The sequence below is a fragment of the Brachyhypopomus gauderio genome, chromosome 2 (assembly GCF_052324685.1).
Source record: "Brachyhypopomus gauderio isolate BG-103 chromosome 2, BGAUD_0.2, whole genome shotgun sequence".
Lineage (NCBI taxonomy): Eukaryota > Metazoa > Chordata > Actinopteri > Gymnotiformes > Hypopomidae > Brachyhypopomus > Brachyhypopomus gauderio.
In genome coordinates, this window is record NC_135212.1 from 12,846,250 (window position 1) to 12,863,349 (window position 17,100).

The window sequence follows — 17,100 nt, forward strand, 5'->3', positions numbered from 1 at the left end:
GTACGGTCATCTGGGAGAGACTCGGAGTAGTCTTGCTGCTCCGTCTTGTAGAGAGGAGCCAGTTGAAGTGGTTCAGGCACCTGGTTCAGCTGCCCCCTGGGCTGGCTGGCCTTTCTGTCTTTGGACGTTTTCCTCTTTCTGTCTTCGGGAAGAGGGCAGCGAGCGCACCTCTTCCTCTGTCGTTGGCCCTCCTTGGGGATGTCTTTTTGAGGATGGGTGGTGGCTGTGGTTTGTTTTTGTAACCCACATCTTCCCACTGCCTCAAGCACATGCTGTTGGAGTTTGGGTGAGCCCTCCATGTACCTCTTTATATGTGTCATGACAAGATTTTTGCTCAGTTCCTTGATAAATTGCAGCCGTGCAGCGATCACACCACCCATATCTCCAGGGTGTTGTGCAGGTGAAGTTGGTGTAGACATTGAGGATGGAAACACCCACCATGTTGTACTAGAGAACCACAGGCCTCTTCAAGGTTCAACAGTTAGCTAGTAAATAATAATTACTTGTGACCTTCTTACAAGTAATGTACTCACTCTCAAGGTAACCTAAACCTAATAAAATATTACAGTATGTACAATTGTCTTTCCCAAAGATCATCAAAATATTTTCTAAAGTAATGTTAGAACAATTGAAAAAACAATACTTGTGTGATGGGAGCTGTGGTGAGTTATGAAATGGTAAATGCATGTGGGGTCGTTTGTGACCCATGTGTGTAAACTTGATGTATAAATACAAAAGATGTGTTTTTTCTGAAAGTAAAAAAGGAAAATAAGAATCAAGATTTGTTTTAAACAAAAACAAGATATTTACTGCAAACTTGGGATAGAAAATGATTAATGATTTATTAATTTAAATGATATACCATAGAAACACTCAGCCAAATATGAAGTAACATAGAAAATGAATGCGGGTCATGTTAGACCCATGTTGCACATTAGAGGGGTAGTGATACAAAAAGGGTTTTTATTCAAAAAGTAAGAAATGAAAAAATTAATTAAGGATATATGATGATCAAAAACAAGTTAACTGAGGAATACCTTGAAGGCTGAATGATTAAATTAATTTATTGCAAAGATATAGAAAATAAAAACTCAGCCGGGTCACTTTTGACCCATGTTGCGCATCAAATGGTTAAGGAGATCTCTTGATTACATATTATCTTGTAGTTTTATGTTTTAAATGTTCATCTTTGGGGTAGGGGTAAGATACGAGTGTGCGTGAGTACTTTGTGACTACTGATTCATTTTATTAAACCAAATCAAGGAATACTGAAATTTGTTACTAAAACTGCAAATTTTAACAATTAAGTAACAATTGCGCAGTAGCTTTGAATATAGATTACCACATCTACAATAACTATTTACAGTTGTTTGTGTAAAAAAAATGTAAATGTGCCGTATTTTTGTCAATTGTGATTTTTACACCGCAATCGAAATTTGTCCTCTGCTTTTAACCCATCTGTGCAGTTAGAACACACACTAGTGATTACTAGGGTGCTGTGGACCACACGTGCCCAGAGCGGTGGGCAGCCCTAGCCCAGCACCCAGGGAGCAGTTGGGGTTAGGTGCCTTGCTCAAGTGCACCTCAGTCATGGCCTCAGTTCTGGGAATCGAACCCACGACCCTCCGGTCACAAGACCAGTTCCCTACAACCAGGCCATGACTGCCCCTATGTCTAGTTATGTCTCTAGCATATCAATTCATGTATTTGCCAAATGAGTGCTAGGAATCTAATGTTTCTGAAAAACAACCCACTCTTCAGACACTATTAGCAACATCTACTTTGTACATACTCTCACTAGACTGACTTTATTAGCAACACCTTCTCTTTACATACTCTCACTGGACTCACTTAATTAAGAGCAAACTCACATAAGAGCAAACCTCCTAAGTATTCACAGCACTGCCCTAAAGCTCCCATGGTAGGCCATGGTTGCTAGATGGAGCAAGAAAAGTTTCTGGTCAGCAGGAATAATTTGTGTCAATCTGAATGAAAGGTTAGCCTCTTGTAAGAAGAGCTAAAGATGATCATTACAGCCTGTAAGATGCGTCAGGCAAATATCAACAGTGAGGTAATGACACAGACATACAGGGCAGACACACACAGCTGGACTGTGTTTCTCCTCCTTTATTTGTGAATACTGAATTGTTACAACAGCATGGAAGACATGTGCAGTGGTTCCAGCACTGAAAACCTCATACTGCTTCCTTTCTGTTCATGACTCATATAAAAAGGCATTTCATGAAAAAAAAAGAACCTCAGTCAGGAGCAAACACATTACAGGACAATACAATATACAAAATGACTATGTTTAAACACAAGGCTTTGTGATCTGGTCCACAATATGGTAGATGAATATTGAATTTCAGCATCCCGAAGATCTGAAATACTGGTGTCTGTAGCACAAAACACTATAGTCCAAATTTTGTTCAAATCTTCGCTGGTAAAAAGTTAATCCAAATCAAAATAAAAGCACTTTCTCTCCTTTTTGTATGAAACACTAGTATGGTATATTTAGATATAAATTAAGACGTCTGTATATATTACAATATACATAAATTATCTCAATACACTATAAGTCTGTCATCAAGACCTGGGATAATTTTATTTTAACAGTTGCTAATGATTCCTGAATTCCAGCACAAATGGACATTTTCATTCATCGGATCATTCTTTATGTTCAGTATCAGCGACCAGTGCTCCCATGTGGAGGTGAAATTGTGTGTTTCATTTTATTTAATTTTTTCAGCTAAGCCTCAAGCTAGAAAAATTAACAGTGGTAAGAAGGCTTTCAGCTTCTTTCATTGTATGTCATAAAGAGCAAGGACACAACTAGGTGCTATTGGGACTCAAAGTGCTTAAGGAAGTCAGACATCACCTCGGCTGTGTTCTTTCACGTGGTCAGACATCACCTGAAGCACACCACGGCGTGCAGAATGCAGGTGAGTAACAGAGCAAAAAGCTTTGAGGGTCTGGAGTAGTGTTAGGAGACCTGGAGGGAGGGACAATGAAGTTGGACACCTGCAAATTTTACGGGTCTTCGATGTCCATGAAGTCTTTCTTAGGCGCGGCTGCCCCGCGGTACCAAGCACAGGAGTCATCACTCCTCTGGATGCAGGTGTAGTGCAAGGCCTGCGGCCCGTGCACCACACTCTCCATGATCCAGTCGGTCCACAGACACTCCATGGTGTGGCTGACCGCACAGGGGACAGAGGCGCAGCGGGTGATCTGGAGAAACACGAGATCCATTACTAATGGTCCATGTGTGGACGATGGAGAGATGTTACTGATCACGATCTTAGAGCAGCCCTTTGAATGCACGGTCATGTAAAGCTCCAACACGTACCCGGCACTGACAGCCCATCTCGTAACGCGACTCCAGGCCCTTCTTCTGCGTGATGGACAGCGACTGCCATGGCTCGATGAAATCGCACAGCGTCACATGAGTGGTGCCGTCAGCCTCCAGCTTACCTGCATGTGGCCAATGCACACAGACAGATCAGCAGGTAACTGTGGCAACAGGAGGTCATCACCCCCGTCATGCAGTGGGTCCCGTACCTGTGATGAGATATTCCTTTTGACCGGTGCTCTCTAGGTTCACCCCACACACAGCAGAGGAATCGCCAGTGAAGATGACATCAATCTCCTGTTTTGGTCCCTTAAACATCTAATGGATGAAGGTTAAGTTGTCATGTCATCTCTAAAATAATTCTTACTGAATGCAAGACAACATAGTTTAGTCAATAGTACAGTATTGGCATTGAACATTCTTTATCACTAGAATTCTTCAGTTATGAATTATCAGTCATTAGTAAGTAATTCAAATCATTCACTTCATGTCTATTAGTGTACATATGTCTACATTACCTCATCTCTTCCCTAAACATGTATACATGTATGTATCTACATCACCTTCCTTCTACTTTACCTTCTACATCACTTTCCTCCATTCCTGAGGAGTTTATTTAGGCTTTTTAAGATTCTATTAAAATAAATAAACACTAAAAATGTAATAAAAAACAAAATACTCCCTCCCTGACATCAAATATAAAATACCTTGATCTGTTTAATATCATACTGGATCCTCTTGATCGGATTGCCGTAGTTGTCGTTGCCCGTCACGACCTGTTTCTGTCCAACCACTTTGGCTCTGAGAACTAGAGAGAGACAAAGGAAGTTTCATGAGACAAAGGACATTTGGACCATGAAGGAAATAGCCCTGGTATTTCAAATACGGCCATTTTCAGTAGGCATCTTCAGTCCTGCACTAAAGGATCACCTGGCGCAGAGATCTTGACCTAACGCTCAGGGAATCGCAAAATGGCTGACACCGGGGGTCCCATGTTTTTTCTTTGAATTTTTTTCTATCCACGTTTCTGCAGCCTGGGTGAGCTACTGCTGTTCATAGCTGCCTGTGTGCTGTGGGTTTGTTAGAATTTGCACAAGGGAAAAGTGCTTTTCTGGAGTCCTTCAATGCACAGGTACGTTCAGTCATGAATAACTACACTGGAATGTCAGTGTAAAATCACAGTTTTTCTGTTTTAGTTTTATTAAAATCAAAATAAAAAAGCCACTCCTGGCCCTCACTAAGAGCTGACTCTTATTTTGACATTTATCAGTTCAAGACATCCCACTACTCCATGAAGGCAGAGGGAAGTCTCCATGGCCCCAGTGGTCTCTCTGTCCTTCTAGCAAATTCCTCTGTAGGCAGTGCCAGTATGTTCATCAAAAGTGTACATATGCCCTTCCCAAAAGACCTTCCCGAGCACAGAGCACAGCCTTTTCTCTGGACCACACACGCAAGCGTGGGACGCCAGCTATGCCTAAACACGGTGACTAAACACACAGAGTCTCTCACACACACACACGGCTGCAATGTTTCACAACTTCTCTTTCCGCTCACACATTCCAGGTCCGGTGGAGAGGGGTACAGTGCAGCTGCTGTTTTCCGCCTAGATGGGAGTGGTGTGGGTGTAGATGGGGGTTTGGGAACTGATGTAGATGGGGGTTTGGGTGGGTTTTTGCTGAGTTTGGGTTATGGGTGTGGTAGGACTTTGGTAAATATTTGAGGGTTGGGTGGGTGGGGGTGTGAGTTTGGTGGGGGTGTAAATGTTGGAGGGTTGGGTGGGTGGAGGTGTGGGTATGGGTGGGAGGGGTGTAAATGTTGGAGAGTTGGGTAGGTGGGGTGTAAATGTTGGGTGGGGGTTGGTCAAGCAAGGAAACCTAGTCAGGATTCTGCTGTTTTAAAGAGTTTCCACATTAGCTAGGCAGAGACTTCATTTAATCGTAATAATACGCAAGAATATTTGCACTGTGTAATATACTGCACAACAGTGTAATACAGAAATCTAGAGGGATTCCCCAGATATATAAGCTCACTTGCAATCTCTTATGAATATAACTAACTAAAGGGCAGATAAAGACACCCTTCTGTGTGGTGTGGTATTCCAGGCAACAGTGCGCTCCTCCGTGGGAGGGGGTTGGACCTCCGGTGGTTTCAGAGCCTGCAGGCCGGATGAGGACCAGACATTTCCAGTTCACACCGGACAACAAGGATATCTTGTGGAACTTGTGGATATCTCAGATTTTATCACAACCTGATACATAACAAATGGGCAATATAATATGACTTTAGTAAACATTAATAACACATATGTAATTCATAAATCCTGTAGAGATATATATGAACATGCAGAGGTCCCAGTCTTTTGTCTGTGGTCTCCAACATAGGCATTCATAAATGTCTACGTATGATGTATATGCTAGTGATACATATGTGTTTTTAAAACTAAAGTGTTATAAAAAGTGAAATACAAACACATCTTATAAACTTTGATTGATTGATCTTGCTGTATTTGCCATAATAAGAGGTTCCTCTTTCATCTATTAGTGTTTAATTCCATACATGATGTCACAATATTGGATGCTAACGTCATTGTACCAACACAGGAAACCATGGCAACCTCTTTCACAACACAGGTCACACAGGGACACGGCAGATAACAGGAAGGTCCAGTCATGGCATCTACAGCTAGAAGATCTTCCTACCAATCCCTAAACCCTGCAAGTCTTTTCAAAGCTACAGTAAACACGAGTAAAGCAGCTACAAGGATGGAGCACTCAGCTCCTGGAAAAGTGTATGACATGGCATGTCCTGATGGCTGAGTGGCAGACCACAGCAATGTGGCAATACTCTCTCACCTCTGGAATAAGAGTCTAGCCAAGCGTACTGAGTTACAGTGATGTCTGGATGACCAATGACATGATCAGGTATCTCTGACACTATAGGAAAATCAGGGGACCATGCAGGACTGTACCACTTTAGACACTAGGAGGTGTGTGAACTGAGCCTAGCCTTTCATTCTCCAAATACACCCCCCCCCCCCCAAAAAAAAAGGTCCCCCCCCCCCCAGCCTTGAGTGGTATGACTTGATACAATATACATATCTTATTACGAATCTGGCACAATATACACATAACACACACATTAAATGCGTGTGTGTTATGCGTGTGTACTCCGCTACAAATGAATATTTCCCCTGATATGATCAAACACAAAACCATCTTTATCTGTTTCTATGTGTGTCATCTACATTCCGCCGGTCACTGTGTGACGCATCCACTAGAGTCCTCATGGTACCCTCCACCTCACGGCCACGGAGGTGTGAATCCTTACATCACATTTTAAGTTGCAGTATTTTAAGTATACCATAAAGTTCTCTCTCTCTCTCTCTCTCTCTCTCTCTCTCAGCCTAAGCTGCACCACACATTCCAACTTAAGCGAATAAAGTCGGGAGCTGTCAGATAGTCAGAATGTTCTGGCACCACAGTCTGCTTCACCTTCTAGTAACGCATTCCTGTACAGATCTTGCAGTACTGTGTGGTCCAGAATGCGCATATTTGGACATTACTAAAGAATCCCCCCCCCCAACCCATCCACACCGTCATCCGCCTGTATGAAGAAGTTCATTAAAGTACGGCATGAACATTTAGTCTTGGTCCACTCGCCTATGCACCAAAAGAAATGAAAGTGCGCTTTTCTTTTCTTATCGAAATTCGATCCCACACGGCTAAAAGGCGACACGGTAATACACTCGTGTGAATCATCTAAACACAGGCTGCAAAATATACGCCAGGACGGATCTTACCAACATCCGCAGTGCAGTAGGCCTGTTGTGGATGTGCAGGAGAGCAACTGCAGGCCTCCACCACCACCTCCACCCGCCACAGGAGCAACACCAGCACTGAAACTGAAACACCACCCAGCTTGGTCATTCTGCAAAAGTACTGAAATACTAAAAAAAGGATCTAAATAGCTAATGGAATAAAAATGTAGCGACTGAAATGACGGATAATGCGAGTCGTTTCTTTAAAGCGCAGCTGAACTTTCTACAAGACCACGGCTTAAAATAAAGGAGAAGTCCTGAGGAGCAGTTCTGGTTCCTCTCACTTTCTTCAGGAGGAACAGTGGCGTTTTATTGGCAGACAAGCTCCTCCTTCTAATGCAATATCTGAACACCTCTGACCCACTGCCGTGTCACGTAAGTTATGTTATACTATATTTTACACCAAACTCAGTCAGTGGGATAATGTTACGCCTAAGTGTTTTTGGGAAATGAACTCATTTGTTTAATATGGGCCCTTTCAGAATGATAACAGGGCGTTGTGCGCATGCGTGGGTTATTACCACGGAAATGGTTTATTTAAAGTGGCCCAGTTGTGCGAGTAAAGCACACACCCTGTATGCGTCGATCACGTGCTTAAATATATATAATTATCATTTATATGTTATATAAAGATATTTTTTCGTCATAATGCTGTCACGTACCCGTATAGTCTATTTAGCGTTTCTTCTGTTTTACTCTAAGACTATTTAGCATGTAACTCATCTGCATAAAACTGTCAGGTTCAGTAAATCTTCCATAATCTATATTGTGCGCATAATCTATATTGTATGGTGCGCTACTTGTGCCTAAGGTCAACCATGACAGAGTTACGTAGGTTACGTGTAGGTCTGATCTCACCAAAAGAATTTCTAAACAAGTGAAAGGATCATTTGTATGAATCATTAGTAATGAGAAAGACCATTCGAAACTTTCCTTATGAATGGTGTCATATAAACTTTTAAAAATAGTCCCGTTGTAAAATCACGTTGAAGAATGCTCTTATTCCCATAAAATGATTGTGGCGCTTAAGTGGCTTAAGGGAATAAGGCAGATGATGGTTAGCCATCACATTGTACCTCATTCTCTGGAAAGATCTCGACTCAGACTATCAAGTTATTAATTGAAGTTTCCTGGACAGAAAATAAAAGTCTTTTCTGAAGAAATAACTGGTGGTGGCAGCTGGGAAAGTAATTGCCTGAGACCAGAAGGCTGTCTGGTGTATGACTAATCGAGCAGTCACGAAGAGGTCGCCACTTAGACCATGACGCAGAATAGGCGGTAGAGTTAAAGTAAAACAAATGGATTGTTGCGTGCTGGATGTGACTTGAACTTACACATCATGTTTGGTATGATGAAATAAGAGAGCCCCATAGAGAACGAAACAGAAGACCGGTTATTTGCTAGAGGTGGGAGAGCACAGTGTTGCACAATAGGGGAAACATCTAATTGATGATTGATTAATTGATGATTGGTCTTACCTTAGTTCTCACTGCCTTAGCAGGACATTAAGCATGTTGAGACAAGGCAGGATGATGGAGAAGGTCGATGTGTGTCTCAGGACTGAAGCAGACATCTCCAGTGAGTCTCAGGACTGAAGCAAACATCTCCAGTGAGGCTCAGGACTGAAGCAAACATCTTCAGTGAGATCCCAGTATGCTTTGACTTTGTTGCACCTTCTTCTGGCCTAAATGTGTCATCACTGACATTCCTTAAAATTCAGAGGCCCTAGAGATGGCATACGCCTGCTGTTATGTGGATGTGACACCATTCAAGACCAGACTTGACGCTTTGACCCTGAGGCTTACGTCTGTAATTGTGAAACATATGAAGTCATACTGTTCATTGGTACATACTTACATTTCACACATGTGTAACTTCCCAAACAATGGCAATGCCACAATAAAGTCTAGGGCAAAGCAGGGGTCTTATTAACCACTAAGCAGTGCCAGATTGCTTTTCAATTTGTAGTAAGATATGTAGAATTCTGAAAGCAGGCTTTTTTAATTCCAGGATTCTGATTAATGCCCTTAAAAGTCCACAGGAATTAGACAGTGAAAGACCTTAAACGTCCACAGGAAGTAGTCAGTAAAAGACCCTAAAAGAGTAAAAGAGTCAAAAGTAAGTGGACATGTTAATTTAGAGACTTCTTTTGGTGTTCCAATATAACGCCATTGGTGGTGATGGAATAAATCACCCCTGGGGTGAGAAGGACGGTCAAAACCGCATTTATACAGAAGCACTTGCATCCAACATGACATGTTGACATGTTACTGACAGAAAGTTAAAACCACAGCAAACACCAAACCCCAAACCCCCTACACATCACTGTGTAGAAAAACCTGTTTTACTTTTTTAAACTGTGGACTAATGTGGCCACAGCTCACTGACATGAAAGATTACAATGAATTTTAAATATACTTTTAAAAATAACTTGAACTCATCTGAAGAGAAACTTTAAAGTTTTATGGTTTAAGTCAACATATCTTTTGTTTGCTCTGTTGACTTGAATGCAGCAGTTCTGTTCTATTCCAGCAGAGGGCGTAGAAGACTCACAGTTGAGCTGTTTCCTCTTTCGGGCAACGAACAGTAAAATCACATTGATGTGAAATTTCTCATTTTGAATTGTTTGGATTGTTACAATATAAAACAGCCATTTGTAGAGCACTTACATGTGTAGACGTGTAGAACTCCTACTCTATATATAAAAAAGTACTATAGTACTTTATATAGTACTTTATAGTATTTTACTATAGTAAAATACGAAAATTAGTACATTACTATAGTACTACACTACACACCTAAAATACTACACTGCACATCTAAAATATACTACAATACTACATCTAAAACATAATAATGTATACACACCTAAAATATACTACAGAACTACACCACAGTACCACACTACAAGCCTACAATATACAACAGAACTAGACAACACTCCTACAGCATACTACAATACTACACCACAGTACCACACTACAACACTGCTTTACAGTTATTGTATACTTCACTACTTATCACAACTACTTAATGGGCCAGTGTTTGCCTCAGTTTAGCTCATAGGTCTTCTGTTAAGAACTCATTCATTTTCTAAACAAAAAATGGTTAATATTAATGGACACCTGCTCTGACAGATGTCAAGCGGATTATAAATGGATTGTGGAAGTAGGTTTAAAAGGCTCTGAGGTGAGAGGGGGCAGGCCTGCTGAGCCCAGGGCAGTAAAGGCTGAGGATCAACCTGCCTCATTTTTGCTTGTGCACTTTGGTTTTAGAGGCTGTACACTAAAGGAAGTTGTGAGGGAATTATTGGAAGTCCATGAAAGGTCTAATCCATGGTTGCAGATGAGGACAGCACAGGATTTTTTGAAGAAAGGCATTATACAGACAGAATGGCAGAGATGTTTGTTATTCCAGGTGCATGGAGGACTGGGCAGAGGATTATTGTGTCAGGTAATTGTAATGTGGTAGATTCAGATGGCAGACAGGTGGCATTAATAGTGCCAGTCAGGCTGAGTAAAAAAAAGGTAGATTAAGATTGTGTTTGATGTTGGCATAATGCATAAAGCCCATGTGTGACAAATGGCACTGAGAGGGCAATACCAATATCAGTGATGTCACCCAGGAGAGCAGTGTGGGCTTATGTTTAAAGAGGCGTACATGGCTGGTTTAAGTGAGCTTGGACTGGAATGCCACAACTCAGTGTTCAGATATCTGGAGGAATTGTGGGCTTAATTCAGCAACACCGTGATGAAGTGAGTCGCTTAACTGGTGACCCCTGTGAAGATCTTGCAATGTTTTGGTTCCTGGATTGAAATGAGTGTTCAGGTCCATATGTGAAGCTCTAATGGTTTTGCATAAGATGTTTCACATCTTATCCTGTGTGACTACAGAAGTGTGTTGAAACCTGAAGTAATGACAGAGGTCAGACACTAGATCAGCATTTTCTGAAAAGTGGAATATGAAACTAAGGCTTTGAAACCGTCTTTAGACGTATAGATCACAGCCATCAGGGTCCCCAGTCAGCAGTACACATGTGTTCAGACCAGGGGTGGAAAGTAACTAATTACATTTACTCACATTACTGTAATTGAGTACTTTTTATGAGTAATTTGTAATTTTCTGAGTAGTTTTTGAAATATGTAATTTTTACTTTTACTTGAGTACATTTTGACCCAAGTAGTTTTACTTCACTACATTTGAACGGCCTCAAATTACTGAGTAAAAAAATATTGATGGTGAAAAATTAAATGGGGGCAGAAATTTAAACTTCGAGTCCCAGAACTGAAGGCCAATTGCGTGGCCTTGCCTTGCACGCACCCTTTCCATTGTCTCATAATCAGGTCGTAATCTGGTGCACTTTTTTTTCCAAAAGGATGAGATTGTTCTATCTTTAAATCTTCTATCTATCAGGTTCTGTGGGATCCTGTGGACATTTTATTGTGAAAAGTGGAATTCTGTGGGCACTGTATTTTGAATAGTTGGATCCTGTGAGCGTTTTAAATAGTGGAATCCTGTGCGCATTTTGTTTTATTTTGAGATGTGGGATCCTGTGGTCATTTTATATTTTATTTTGAGTTGTGGCAACCTGTGGGCATTTTATTGTGAATAGTGGGATCCGGTGGGCACTGTATTTTGAATAGTTGGATCCTGTGAGCACTTACTTTTAAATTGTGGGATCCTATGAGCATTTTTTAATTTTTGATGTGGGATCCTGTGGGCATTTTATTGTGAGTAGTGGAATCCTGTTGCATTTTAGTTTGATTTGTGGCATCTTGTGGGCACTTAATTTGGTGTGCATTTTGTTTTTTGAATAATTTGTAATTTAAATTTCTTTATTCTTATCATAGTGTTGTCCATTGGACAATAGGACTAAAAATTGTTTGCACTTTATGGTACAGGTTGTGACTGTCCTTGTGCTGTGAGGAAGTATGTTCCTGAGCCCAGCTGACCTTTTTGCAAGCGTGGATGTGCACTTAAATACACTTTGAAATCGATTAAAACAACTTGTGTTGAATTTGGTTCATGATTCATCCATGCATTAAATAACTGAAAGTAACTAAGTAACTTTTACTCAAATTACATTTTAAATGAAGTAATTTTGTACTTTTACTCGAGTAAATTTTGAGATGGGTAATTTTACTTTTACTCTGAGTAGATTTTTGGCAAAGTAATGATACTTTTACTCAATTACAATTTTTCAGTACTCTTTCCACCTCTGGTTCAGACTTCAGTGTTCTGTAGCTAGCGCTGGGGAGGATGGATTCACACACTGGTGATGTGTTAGGAGGGAAAAGAACACGATATGCAGAGAACAAGAAGGTGAGGAGAAGTTCTTACTGAGGAGCAGACACATAGATAATAGTATGAACAAAATGTCAAAATGTTCTAATTGAGGGTCACAAACAGTAAATCATAAATTCTCTTACAGAAACCTTCCACAACAGAACAGACTTTAGAACTTCAAGTTTGGGATTAAAACTAAAACATTAAATACGTTTTCTTTCTTTAATAACGTTAATGCAAAAAACTATTACAGCATAATATCATACATGTTGATTGATAGCCTGTGTTCCCACCAATGAGGCAAATGCAGTAAGATGTGTGTAGTGACGGATCGTGTGAACAAGCGTGTTTGTCTCTGTACACTTCATCATTGCATGAACATGGAGTGGTGTTTGTGACAGAGCGATTGAGGAAGCAGGCGAGGTTGATGCTAGTTAATGTTCACAGTAATTATAAACATACAATAAAGAGCAAAGTACAATGGCACATAGGAACAATTGAGACGTGCAAAGTGTTATTGATAAAGTCAATAGCAACACTGGGAGAGTGAGGCACAGACAGTTCCACCTACGCTGTAGATATAATCCTCCCGGGCTTGAACAGTGCCGACCACTGGAGGTTTGGACGTGGGCGTGTAAATGTTCTGAGAGTAATGCCTGGGAATGAGGAACAGGTGAGAGGGGAGAGTCCAGGTGGGAGACAGAGAGAGAGGGAGGGAGGTGTGTGAGCAGGTGTGTGTGTGTGGCTGTGAGTCTGTTAGTGGCCGTTTGCCTGATGGGCTGTGACTGGCCTCCTCTGAGAGCATTCATTCAAAAATGATAATGGAAACATTTTTTCATGTCATTTGACCTCTTTTTTTACAATACGCAAGAGTTTTGTACAAAAACTCTTATTGGAAATTGATCCAAGGAGAAAGTGAACAAGAAAAGTCTAGAGAGAGAGAGAGAGAGAGAGAGACTTTATGAATGTGATTTATTTAAAAATGATTTATTTATGCACAACACGTAATAATAGAGCTTAGTTAGCTTAGCTTAGTTAGTGCTAACAGTTAAACATCAAACGTAACACTCTACGTGCAAACAAAGATGAGCAACGAACACACCATTCACACACACTAAACACATCCACATTAACAAGACACAAGTGCAACACATGACGCAAATGAGACACACACCAAGACACGCATGGAACCGATAATATATAGACAGACGTAGACACGCCCAGAGGGAGGAGTCAAGGGCTTTATCATGACAGCATGATATCTGAAGGAATAACATACATCCCACACAGAAAATTCCCCCAAACAACTGAACCTCAACTTCACAGTGGATTATAGAGAAAAAAAGATTGGAAAACTGGTATTATGCCATATCTTAAAAAAAAAATAAACAAAATGATGAATTTGTGCCAAAATTGAATATGTAATACAGACATTGTGCCATGTAATAAAGGCACGTACTGTTTTTCAATTAAAAGATCTCACACCTCACTGAAAAGCAAGTCACGCATAAGATTGTGCTAAAACAGTGACGTGTGGAAACCATGGCCCATCTTTTAACAGAGGAACACATGAATTTGTATGAATTAAATGTCAGAACTGGATGCAGACCATTCAAATGCTGTCGGTTCTTAACTATATCCCATTCCACTGTGTCCTGCTGTCCTGCTGTGGAATGTCCTGCCATTCCACTGTGTCCTGCTGTGAACGTGACAGAACTGCTATAGTTCACTGCACTGAAGTTCTGGTCAATGTTTCTTGCTTATGCTGCCGAGGAAGTTCTCCCTGTTCCACTTGACCTTCTCATTAGGTGTTCAGACCTGGCTGCTGTAAAGCTGCTTTAAAGCTGTGATATTAAGTGTTATATAAGTTAAATTGAATAATGTTATTAAATATTGGTTGCAGCTCATCTTGAATGCAAGTGTGTAAATTTGAAGACTTTATTCTGCTTATAAAGCCACAGTAGCCAAGAAAATTCACAACGTGTTTATTATTGTTCAAGCATTGTTAACAGTCAAATAGTTTCAGTTTGCTAACGTAATCAAAAGAAAGTAAAGTGTCATCTAAATGATTATCAATATGTGAAGTGTTCTAGGACTGATTTTTTGGAACTAAATTGGAACCTTAAGGCAAGAGAAGTGTAAGAGGATGCAGTCACTGGTACTCCGGACGCACCACGAAGGTAAAGGTGTAGTCATCTGGGCAGGGATTGGGCAGGAACATGCTGCTATTGGATGGAATTACTGCTTTCTCATCTTTGAAATCTTGGACATGAAAGACGACGTTTTCGTTTTTGCACGTGAGAATGAGCAGGTTGTTGTAGTGAACGGTGTTTGGGTAGGGTGGGTAGTACTGGTTGTTGTACGTGCGGAGGCGGGCGGTGGGTAGGGTGGGGCAGATGAAGCCCTGGTTGGAGCACTCTGCAGAGTACAGGAACACCTGCGCTTGCCAATTGATTGTTTTCTCATTGAAGATCACACTGGTGTGCACAGGAGTCTGGAATACTTGGGATCTGTCATTATTATAATAGTTGTAATTGTAGTTGTAATTGGAGGTCGAAGTATAATTGATGACTGTGCTCCACAGAGCCGCAGTGTAGATTCGGGGCAGGTAGGTGTCAGTATCATTAAAATGCGGCTTGGTTGTTGAGAAAGGCAGAGAGTTGAACTCAAAGCCTTTCAGTAAAGCTTCTTGAAAAAATGCCTCGTTGCTCTTGTACAGATTTGACGTGAACTGAATATCGTAAAGCTTTTCTACAGACATCATAGGGAAGCGGATTTGACTCAGGAAGCCGAGGCTGCGTTCCGGACTAATCGCGTCTCCTTTATCTATGATCCAGTCCTCCAGTTTTAGAAGCAAATAAGCCTCATCCCTCACCACCAGGTCCGAGCGAGACAGCAGAGCCTCCATCATGTGTGTTGACATGCTTTTCCAAGCTGGAGAAACGGCAAGCTGCTCGAAGTTCCAGGACAGGTACTGCAGGACATTTTCTTGAAGCTGCAGGTCCTCCGTGCGGACGCCGTACTCGTACAGGGACACCTGGGTCTGGAAGGTGCCGTCTTGAGGAAGTATCAGGCTAAAGACTCTGCCAACCTCCTCCAGAAGCTCTTTAAATTTAAAGATATATGCCAGCTGGTGAATGCACTGGGCTGACGAGGTGGTGACGTCAATCTTACGTGTGTACAGATACCTGGAATAAGAATGGAAGGAGTATGTGGTCAGAATAAATAAATGGAAAGTTCCAATGACCGGGTCAATCCAGTTACAGCTAGAAGCCGCCCTATATAATTTCAAGTTTCTTTTGTCCCAACACGCTTGATTCAAGACTTGGTGGGAACCCACTAAACTGGACTGGATGGGTTGGGTCTCAAGCTTAATTACAGCTAAACTAATGCAGCCCTTACCTTACAAAACTAGAGACTTGGGGATGACACCTGTGGCTGATCTCAACAGAGAGGTTTGTCAATGTTTCAGTGACGTTGAGCTGAGGGTAAAGGGAGAGAATCAGCTTGTGGACACAGATCACTAGTTCTTCAGTTGGCTCGTCGCTGGAGTCGTGGACAGTGATGTTGAAGTCACAGCTGCTGCGGCTGTCAAAGAGAATCCCCAAAGTATCGGACAGTGACAGGCTGTGGTCCAGTGAGAACTTCTGGCTGCTGTCAGCACTTTCGCCTGCATGGGATTAATGTAATTTACATTAATCTGAAATGTCCATGTGCGAGAAATTAAATGCTAACTGTTGCTCTCTGGGAAAGGGCACAAATGCATGTTTGAGATTGGTAAGGGTGTAAATATTGAAGAGTGTATTAGAGGGCTTACCACTCTCACACACTACCCCTGCGTCCTCTTTGTGGGAGCAGTCAGTCACACCCCAGCCCTTAAAGTGACAGCTAGACAAAGAGCTCTCAGATCCTGTACAGGCAACGTCGTCAAGCCAAATAGGGCCAGAGCCTAAAACAAATCAGCATGTCATGGGTTAAATTCAGGTTCAAACAGGTTTATCATGGTGTTATGCTCTTCTGCATGTTTGGCTGTGTGTGTGTGTGTGTGTGTGTGTGTGTGTGTGTGTGTGTGTTCTCCGTCTCCAGATCTTACCTTCCCCATACGTCCCTCCCACTGTGGCAGAGATGGCACCAGGAAATCCCAGCTGCCGACACACCACCTGTGCGTGACTCCGCGCCCAGCCATCATCACAGACGGTTCCCCACTGCCCACTATGGTACACTTCCACACGGCCCGCAGAGAGCTGCTCACTGCCCACCAGTCTCAGCGCTCCCTCCTGTGGTTGCCCCGTAGGTTGCCTGTCTGGATGTTGATAAGATTAAAAAGCAATAAATTACATCAATTACAATAAAATAATAATAAATAATAATAAAATTATGTTTCTTGTGAAATATGCATCTTCAAATTTAAAAAAGTATGATTTATTTTCCAAACAAAAGAAAATGAAACTACATGCAATACATATGAGGAGTGAGAGAAGTCTAGAAACACTCACCAAATGGACCCCAGCTGTGTGTGAAGCCATGAAAGAGAAGCAGAGGCCAAACAATAGACGTGATCCTGCACAGCACCATCTCTGACTGTGGACCACGCAGCGCAACGTCAAGGTCACGCCGTGATGCCTCTTTTATAAGAGTGCAGCACTGG

At 41.6% G+C, this 17,100-nt stretch overlaps 2 protein-coding genes across 2 annotated transcripts; both read right to left on the reverse strand.

Annotated features, from left to right (window-relative positions):
- Positions 1-2,109: 2,109 nt before the first annotated feature.
- timp2b (TIMP metallopeptidase inhibitor 2b) lies at positions 2,110-7,638 on the reverse strand. The gene is made up of 5 exons (XM_076987296.1): positions 7,149-7,638; positions 4,057-4,157; positions 3,559-3,667; positions 3,347-3,471; positions 2,110-3,228 (listed from the first exon to the last, which is right to left on the reverse strand). The coding sequence occupies exons 1-5, from the start codon at positions 7,273-7,275 to the stop codon at positions 3,031-3,033; spliced, it is 660 nt and encodes a 219-aa protein (XP_076843411.1). The 5' UTR covers positions 7,276-7,638; the 3' UTR covers positions 2,110-3,030.
- Positions 7,639-14,422: 6,784 nt separating this feature from the next.
- LOC143488537 (galectin-3-binding protein A-like) lies at positions 14,423-17,079 on the reverse strand. Its single transcript, XM_076987309.1, has 5 exons — positions 16,949-17,079; positions 16,546-16,755; positions 16,270-16,401; positions 15,855-16,122; positions 14,423-15,640 (listed from the first exon to the last, which is right to left on the reverse strand). The coding sequence occupies exons 1-5, from the start codon at positions 17,025-17,027 to the stop codon at positions 14,605-14,607; spliced, it is 1,725 nt and encodes a 574-aa protein (XP_076843424.1). The 5' UTR covers positions 17,028-17,079; the 3' UTR covers positions 14,423-14,604.
- Positions 17,080-17,100: the final 21 nt, after the last annotated feature.

Excerpts from the sequence above, each read along its gene's own strand:
- timp2b (XM_076987296.1), bottom strand. The coding sequence starts at position 7,275 with ATGACCAAGCTGGGTGGTGTTTCAGTTTCAGTGCTGGTGTTGCTCCTG. Across the intron at positions 3,668-4,056 it reads ATGATATTAAACAGATCAAG|ATGTTTAAGGGACCAAAACA; the intron begins GTATTTTATATT and ends TTCATCCATTAG. Across the intron at positions 3,472-3,558 it reads AAAGGAATATCTCATCACAG|GTAAGCTGGAGGCTGACGGC; the intron begins GTACGGGACCCA and ends GGCCACATGCAG.
- LOC143488537 (XM_076987309.1), bottom strand. The coding sequence starts at position 17,027 with ATGGTGCTGTGCAGGATCACGTCTATTGTTTGGCCTCTGCTTCTCTTT. Across the intron at positions 16,123-16,269 it reads AGGGGTAGTGTGTGAGAGTG|GCGAAAGTGCTGACAGCAGC; the intron begins GTAAGCCCTCTA and ends AATCCCATGCAG. Across the intron at positions 15,641-15,854 it reads CAAGTCTCTAGTTTTGTAAG|GTATCTGTACACACGTAAGA; the intron begins GTAAGGGCTGCA and ends TTCTTATTCCAG.